The 7676-nt window shown below is 41.6% G+C and overlaps 2 protein-coding genes across 3 annotated transcripts in view; one reads left to right on the top strand and one right to left on the bottom strand.

Annotated features, from left to right (window-relative positions):
* Positions 1-3825, bottom strand: part of mtrr (5-methyltetrahydrofolate-homocysteine methyltransferase reductase) — a 27763-nt gene extending 23938 nt beyond the window's left edge. The window contains exons 1-8 of one of the 2 annotated variants that reach the window (XM_005722539.1): positions 3745-3825; positions 2620-2764; positions 2037-2190; positions 1747-1864; positions 1120-1624; positions 917-1030; positions 654-810; positions 474-562 (exon numbers count right to left, since the gene is read on the bottom strand). In XM_005722539.1, the coding sequence (XP_005722596.1) occupies positions 474-562; positions 654-810; positions 917-1030; positions 1120-1624; positions 1747-1864; positions 2037-2190; positions 2620-2763 (1281 nt within the window). In that variant the 5' untranslated portion in view covers position 2764; positions 3745-3825. Of the gene's footprint in view, positions 1-473; positions 563-653; positions 811-916; positions 1031-1119; positions 1625-1746; positions 1865-2036; positions 2191-2619; positions 2765-3346; positions 3445-3744 lie in introns of those variants that run through there. The other variant, XM_005722538.1, reaches the window with a different exon arrangement.
* A 218-nt stretch (positions 3826-4043) lies between these two features.
* On the top strand, positions 4044-7584 carry cct5 (chaperonin containing TCP1, subunit 5 (epsilon)). Its single transcript, XM_005722799.1, has 10 exons — positions 4044-4293; positions 4679-4739; positions 4931-5095; positions 5291-5489; positions 5929-6121; positions 6281-6430; positions 6562-6681; positions 6843-7028; positions 7117-7254; positions 7357-7584. Exons 1-10 carry the CDS (start codon positions 4189-4191, stop codon positions 7582-7584), a joined length of 1545 nt encoding a protein of 514 aa, XP_005722856.1. The 5' UTR covers positions 4044-4188.
* The last annotated feature ends 92 nt before the right edge of the window (positions 7585-7676 follow it).

The following is a 7676-nucleotide window of genomic DNA, read 5'->3' as shown; positions in this document are numbered from 1 at the left end:
ATTAACAGTTTCTAATGAATCACATCTAAGGAATCAGAGGAAACTACCGCAGGCCACATCGCCAGCCAAAGCTCACAAACTGACGAAAGCTCAACACTTGGGCAATTTGACATTTTCACGCACCAAATGTGAACTTAATTTTAACGTTTCAACAGAGGGATCACGGAGGTTAAATGATTATTTCAGCTTTGGACCAGGACTTAGTAAATCCAGCCTTGCCTGAGCGTATTAAACCAAACTATACAAACACCTGCAGATCTTCTGGGTCCAGACCCGCTGCTGACTCACACTACTCGACACATTTTTCTCCCAGCTTTGACACAACAAATAAAAACAACGTGCAGGTAGCGGTGTCAGAAAGACACATTCCCTTTATTATGCTAAGACAGTAAAATAACAAGCAGATTGTCACATGAAAAAGTGACTTTGTTTATGCAGCAAGTAGCTGCAAAGCAATATAGGGAAAATGGTACCTTCTTGGGAACACTTCTGATCTCCAGACACCAGGTGAGCAAAAACAGGAGAGAAACATTCTGTGGGATGTAGGGTGGCACCTGGGCACCTTTAAGAGGGGAAGAAGGAAAATTAAAAGGATGAGCTTAATGGGGTCCATATTGTGTGTTATTTCAAGAATGTACCAGTTGTAGTATTACCTTTTTTCTTAGTGTCTTTTTGCAGCGAAATATTGACATGGTGGTTCCTTTGGCTGTCAAGGCCCAGCCTGTGGAGCATGTGGTCCACGTCTGCGGCCCTGTTTGGGCAGAACACATCAAAGGAATCCCCTGGTTGATAAGCCAACACTGGGTAAGCCTGAGAATGGAAAAAAAAGAAACTTACAACACTGAACTTGCAATCTAAACCTTTACTGGGGGTTAATTAAAGCTTCATTTAAATGAGCATCTTTTCTCATGCTTACAGAGATCTCCAGTTCCAGGAGAAGTGCTGTCTTGACTGCATCTCCACTGGTCAGTTGAACTGCCTTGGATATAGGCACCTGATGAGGAGCCTCTTTGTTTAATGGCCCCACAATCTAAAGAAAAATATAAATAAAAAATTAGTGGCCAGTGAAGGAGGAAACATGGGCTAAATCCAAGTTCTAGCAGCAAGAACATCCATCACCTCTTCCATAGTGTCCACCTCCTGAAGAGAAACATCTAGATAGGTAGGAGGCAGAGCAGGAACATTGAGCGAGGACTCAGACAGGGGTGGCACGGAGCATGACAGTGAGTGTGCCAGTGCAACGTGGGGAACTCCAGTTTCCTCTGTGTGTGTTTTTGATGCTGATGTGGAAACACTGGCAGCGTCACCAGACTGGGATGCCAACCCAGGGCTCCCCGCAGGAGAAGCTGGCTTGAGATCAGAAGCGGCAGAAACTGAAGATGAAGCAACAGATGCAAATTTGGAGTCCGCGGGTACAGATGCTCTGACTGACTCGCAGTTCTGCTGGTCAGCGATGCTTAAGAGGTTCAGTTGGACATCTGGAACTGATGAATCTGGAGTTTCTTTGGTTGAATCCTCTGGGCTCTCTTTCAAGTGAGCTGTCCCAACAGAAGCCATTTTTGATAAGGATTCTTTGATAGCTTTCCACAGTCCCCCAAGCCAGGGATCCACAACCAACTCCAGCCTAGAGAGAACAAAGTTCACAAATGACAGCAGCATAAACAAAAGAAAACAAATATGGGTTTAATGTGTCTGCATGTGCTCTGAAAGTTGGATGTTTACATTTTCTTTCTCTGCAAAACTTACCCTATACCATCATCTGCATAACCCGTAGCATAGAATTGCTTGGCTCCGAGTTCTTGTAGACGGCGCTCAATGGTCTTGCCACAGTTGCAGAAATTTGCATAATTTGTGTCTCCTAAAGCTGGAGCAGACAGAGGGAAACAGATTGAGACTCTCCAGCAACTGTTCAGAAAGTAAACAGCGCAATGCTCTGCATCGTGATGATATATACAAACATGTTTTTCAAATTAAACTCCCATACGGACAGATGAGCTACAAGGAGCGCTACCACAGACCCTTATAAAAGAATTTACCTAAAAGTGCATAAGAAAGGTGCTTATAGTGGTCAGTGGAGAGGGTCTTCCTCTTGATGTGCTTTACAAATTTTAAGGCATTATCCGGCGGTTCCCCATCTCCAGTAGTAGAAACAATAAAGACCACTGGGGCACTCTCCTTCTCCAAATTGTACTGGAACCAGTTATGTGAATGACGAGAGAAACACAACCATCAGTCAGCATCATATTTATTAAAATGTTGTTGATGTGTTGTTTGGTATCATTTTTCTTATATTAAACTTTTTTAAACTATCGCTGAACTGAGGGCGACTTGGTAAATATTTTACTTTATACAGATATGTACTTCACCTAAAGTGATTGTATTTGTTTTATTGACATATTTATGTTGTTAATTGTTGTTGATATTTATGCTTTTATGGTGTTAGAGCCTTCATGTGTTAATCTTTTTCTACCATTCCCAAACTGGTGCCTTTATGGTAAAAATTCCCTTTATACAGATGCTAATAAAGCAAGGAAGAAAGGGACAATATCTTCATTATTTGGGAAAAGTACATCACAACACACGACTAAGATCGCTACATAAATGAAAACTAGAATGTACCTTCTCGTTCTCATTCAAGCAGCTGAGATCTGCAACCAGCCCGTGCTCCTCCGCCTCCTCGGCTATCCCTTCTGCTATGGACTGGGCTTGGCCCTTCTGAGACCCATACAGGACCACAAACCGAGGCTTCACTTCACAGGGCATGCTAGAAAATCCATACAGAAACGAGGTCATTTGTGCACTGTGTTTATAACTACATGACATTTTATAATTAACAATTTTCACAGTAGACCATGGCTGCTCTGATCGTGTGTCTCAGCAAGGACTTAGTGCACACAACCAGGAGGCTAATGCTGATTCATTTTTATGTTTACAAACTTGCTATGTCCACTCAGGTGTGAGGGGCTGTCAACGCAAGCATGATGCCAAAATTATGTAAAACAAAGATGAAGCAACAGATGCAAATATATCATTACTCATACATAGTACTAAGAAGTCGATTTGCTAGGTTAACAAAAAGACTGCTTACCTATGTTACCACAGCGTACAAAGGAAATCAAAGGACGTGTTTGTAGACCGGCTCTAACTGCATATCTAGCGTATTAATGTAGTTCTGATCACAAACATTTGTGCTTGTAATCTGTGGTAAACATACAGAGGCGCATACAGTAATTTCAAAGATACATCAACACATAGATGGACTTAGTGGACATGACAGTGACCGTAATATTTTGGGTTTTTTTAAAGGAAAGAAAAACAGGTAGTCTTTACAGGTGTTTTGGCTTACCAACATGCGTGAACATTTGACAGGTGACAGACAGACTGCCACAGAACAACCTTCGTAGCTTTCGCAGCCCTGGACACCACCATCAAGTAACCGGACGTTACGTCATTTCTTGACGTTTAGAGAAGTTACCATAATAGTGCGCGTGGGTATTAGCGTGCTGTTTCATACGTTTCATGCATTTCCGTGAAAAGCAGCGGATTTACATTGATAGCAAAGTTACAAGTTTCGCTAAAAGTTAGTTAGAGGCGACAGCTAACAACTTAATTCTGACACATCGCATTTAGGTCACGTTGTCAAAGTATAAGTCCCGTCTTTAAAACACGAATCTTTGTGAAATATGCTTATATGGAATTAAAATCAGATATATGTAGTGTATTCAGTTCTCTGTGGGTGTTTACCTTTACAAAAGTGCGGTGAAAATCATACAGTAATATGTCCTGCCCTTCCCATGGAATTTTATAATATTGTCACTGCAATTCACGCGAGACCAGGTCACAGACTGAGATTGAACGAGATCGGGCGAAACCATATTGTAAAAAAGTGTCTTTTTACTTTAATTCTTACAATATTCTAAGTGTGATGAGGCGATAATTTATTAATTTTTTAGAATATGTATAAACTTTTTAAATTTCTTATTGCTATCTTATAAAGAAAGAGATTACAACTATGTTATAGGATACACTGAGCAGTACTTGGTTCCGCCCTCTCCGCCCGCGGAGCCTTCCAGAAGTCGCCGGCGGACCCGTGCGGCTCACAGCTTAGTCACACTCCAGATTTCTATTATTAAAACTCATTATTTCATTCTTTATATACTTAATACGTGACCCAATCCCTCCGTCAACATGTCCACTTTGGGGACACTGGCTTTCGATGAGTATGGAAGGCCTTTTATCATCATTAAAGACCAGGATAAGAAGACACGGTTAACGGGCATTGACGCATTGAAGGTACAATGGGCTAGCAAGCGCTACACAGCTTTTCGTTAGAAAGCTGCTGTTTTATAGTTAATTTAGTGAGTTGGGTATACAGATCTCGTATGACAGGTGGATTGCGATTACTAAGCACAGGTTCATCATGTAATCTTAAGTTGTTTGTGCAAGAGCATCTCTATAGCATTAGCCAAATAACTAGCCAGTCATGCTAATGGTGGGGCCCATGTGCTTTCTGTAATGCGTTTAGCCGGTAGGAGCTGCTGACAGGGCTGTGCCCACTTCTCTCATCGGTGATGCACAGAATTTTAGGTTTGGGGTTTTTCAGGCAAAGGGAAGTTCTACCTATCTTTGGAATAAAATAAAAACGTGTGCATGACTCGGAAATGTTTCTATTTTGCAGTCTCATATTATGGCAGCCAAGGCAGTCGCGTCAACGCTTAAAACGTCTTTGGGACCAAATGGTAAGTCTGAACCAGTGTAGTGTTGTCATACCAAACTGTCCAAACGGTTTGTCATTTTGAAAGTGAAGCCTTTGTGTTTGAAACTATATGTCATTATTCCTTTTCGTGAATTAGAGTTGGCCGTTAGAATACCGATTTTTAACACTTATTTCTCCTGTGCCTTTTTTTTTCTTTTTACTTTTTCCATGCAGGTCTTGATAAAATGATGGTTGACAGAGATGGAGAGGTAACTGTCACCAACGATGGCGCCACCATTCTCAGCATGATGGATGTGGACCACCAGATTGCCAAGCTTATGGTGGAGCTGTCAAAGTCCCAAGATGATGAGATTGGTGATGGAACCACTGGAGTTGTAGGTATGGAAAAGGAAGATGAGGATGTTTTTTTTTGTTTTGTTTTTTAAATAAAAAAAGAAATACAGACTTGGGACTACTTGGGAGAAGTTCTGATGCTCTCAATGTAGACTCTTCCATCGTATGAGGGAACTTTTATCTAAACTATGGTTGTAGATTGATTAGATTTTGCATTTGCATCTTCTCTGTTGCCCTCAGTTCTGGCCGGAGCTCTGCTGGAACAGGCTGAGCAGCTGCTGGACCGTGGAATCCATCCCATCAGGATCTCTGACGGTTACGACCAGGCCGCACGTATTGCCACCGAGCAGTTGGACAAAATTGCTGAAACCTTCCCCTACGATCCCAACAATACAGAACCTCTCGTTCAAACAGCCATGACAACACTGGGATCCAAAGTGTAAGTCCCCCATACAAAATATTGTTGGGTTATTTCTTTTTGTTTATTAGTGTTATTTTTACTATTATGTAATTATGTTTTATGTTTCCTCTGCTTGTCTACATTTCCAAATGCTCTTTTGACCTAGCTGGCACGTCTTTTTCTACATTGTCATAGAGCAGATAATAACAACTGTCAGTAGAGAAATTTCCTGATTGTTATTCTGTTTTTGAGTTAAGGAAGGGAAAAGATGTTTCAATACATTTTGTATAACAAAATCTCTAAAGTTCTTCCAGCATGGATGCAGAAATATATTTGTTCATTTTAAATGAACCTGCACTTGTGTTTCTGTCAGAACTGACACAGACTTATCATCATGCAACAAATGCAAAACCTTTTTTCAGTGATTTTGCAATAGCATTGTTACCACGCTTTATCTAAAGTTCTGTTTGTCTTTCAGCATCAACCGGTGCCACAGACAGATGGCAGAGATTGCAGTGAATGCCATCCTCACTGTGGCCGATATGGAGAGGAAGGATGTCGACTTCGAGCTCATCAAGATGGAAGGCAAGGTCGGAGGAAAGCTGGAGGACACACAGCTCATCAAGGGAGTCATAGTCGACAAAGAGTTCAGCCACCCCCAGATGCCCAAGGTATGATCGATGGGAATTTGTAACACGATGTCATTGGCTGTCTGGTGTTTGATCAAAAAGAATCAAATCAGTTTAAAGTTTCTGGGGCAAAATAAATGTTTCTGTTCTGACCTCCATTTGTAAAATTTGATTAACAGCTTGTCCTTTGTTATTTCACAGGTTCTGAAAGATGTTAAAATTGCCATTCTTACCTGCCCGTTTGAGCCTCCTAAGCCCAAGACCAAGCATAAGCTGGATGTGACTTCTGTGGAAGACTACAAAGCTCTCCAGAAATATGAAAAAGAGAAATTTGAGGAGATGATCCAACAGGTTGGTACCTTCAGAGTCTGTTAACAACTGATGTTTAACCATTTCATTTATTGACTGATTAACATAGAAATCGCAGCCGCAAATAAGTATACACATATCGGCACACATGCTTATGGACACGTTTATTTTAGGTCAAAAGTAATGGGGCTAACTTGGCCATCTGCCAGTGGGGCTTTGATGATGAAGCCAACCATCTTCTGCTGCAAAATGACCTGCCTGCTGTGCGTTGGGTTGGAGGGCCTGAGATTGAGGTAAGACGAGATGCAAAATTACTCTTTAATCAAACACTTTTTTTTGTCCTTTGTCACTTTGATCAGTCAGGTATTTGCAACTTTTTGCCATATGTTACATCAAGTACAAAATATAAAGTGGAGTTTATGTTGAAGTGTCGATATCAATTGTTTGTCTGCAGTTGATAGCAATAGCTACAGGAGGCCGCATTGTCCCGAGGTTCTGTGAGCTGACACCGGAGAAGCTCGGCACAGCTGGTTTGGTGAAGGAGATCTCCTTTGGCACTACCAAGGATCACATGTTGGTTATCATGGAGTGCAAAAACACCAGAGCTGTGACCATTTTCATCCGTGGAGGCAACAAGATGGTGAGCCCAAAAGCAAATTCATAATTACATGTTTTGTTTTGTTTTTAATTATTATTCCAGTTTGATTAAGTGTCATCTTTCTTGATAGATCATCGAGGAGGCTAAGCGTGCTCTCCATGATGCTCTGTGCGTAATCCGCAATTTGGTCAAGGACAACAGAGTCGTGTACGGAGGTGGTGCTTCAGAGATCGCATGTGCCCTAGCTGTCAACCAGGCTGCAGACAAAGTAAGAGAAATTGCATCAGAGACTTTCTGACCTTAGCATTTACGATAAACATGATTGTGTTCCTGCTCGACTCTCATTGATATCTGTCAATTTCCTTTTCAGTGCCCGTCATTGGAACAGTATGCCATGAGGGCTTTTGCTGATGCTTTAGAGGTAATCCCAATGGCCCTGGCTGAGAACAGCGGGCTGAACCCCATCCAGACCATGACAGAGGTCAGAGCCAAACAAGTCAGAGAGAACAACCCATTCCTGGGCATTGACTGTTTACACAAAAACACCAATGGTAAGCAACCACCTGCACTGCACATAATACACTGCAGTAGATACTGAACTAACCATGGCTTCAGTCTGGATTACCACCTTTGGAGATGACAGCACTGCACTTCAATGTTAAAGCACAATGATTTATTGAATTCTTTTTT

Source organism: Pundamilia nyererei, unplaced genomic scaffold (assembly GCF_000239375.1).
Source record: "Pundamilia nyererei isolate P.nyererei 1_Seehausen unplaced genomic scaffold, PunNye1.0 scaffold00007, whole genome shotgun sequence".
Lineage (NCBI taxonomy): Eukaryota > Metazoa > Chordata > Actinopteri > Cichliformes > Cichlidae > Pundamilia > Pundamilia nyererei.
This window is presented reverse-complemented; position numbering and strand designations above follow the sequence as displayed.

Coding starts and splice junctions, on each gene's coding strand:
- cct5 (XM_005722799.1), top strand. CDS start 4,189: ATGTCCACTTTGGGGACACTGGCTTTCGATGAGTATGGAAGGCCTTTT. Junction 6,431..6,561: donor TTGAGGAGATGATCCAACAG/GTTGGTACCTTC, acceptor CGTTTATTTTAG/GTCAAAAGTAATGGGGCTAA. Junction 7,255..7,356: donor TCAACCAGGCTGCAGACAAA/GTAAGAGAAATT, acceptor TTTCCTTTTCAG/TGCCCGTCATTGGAACAGTA.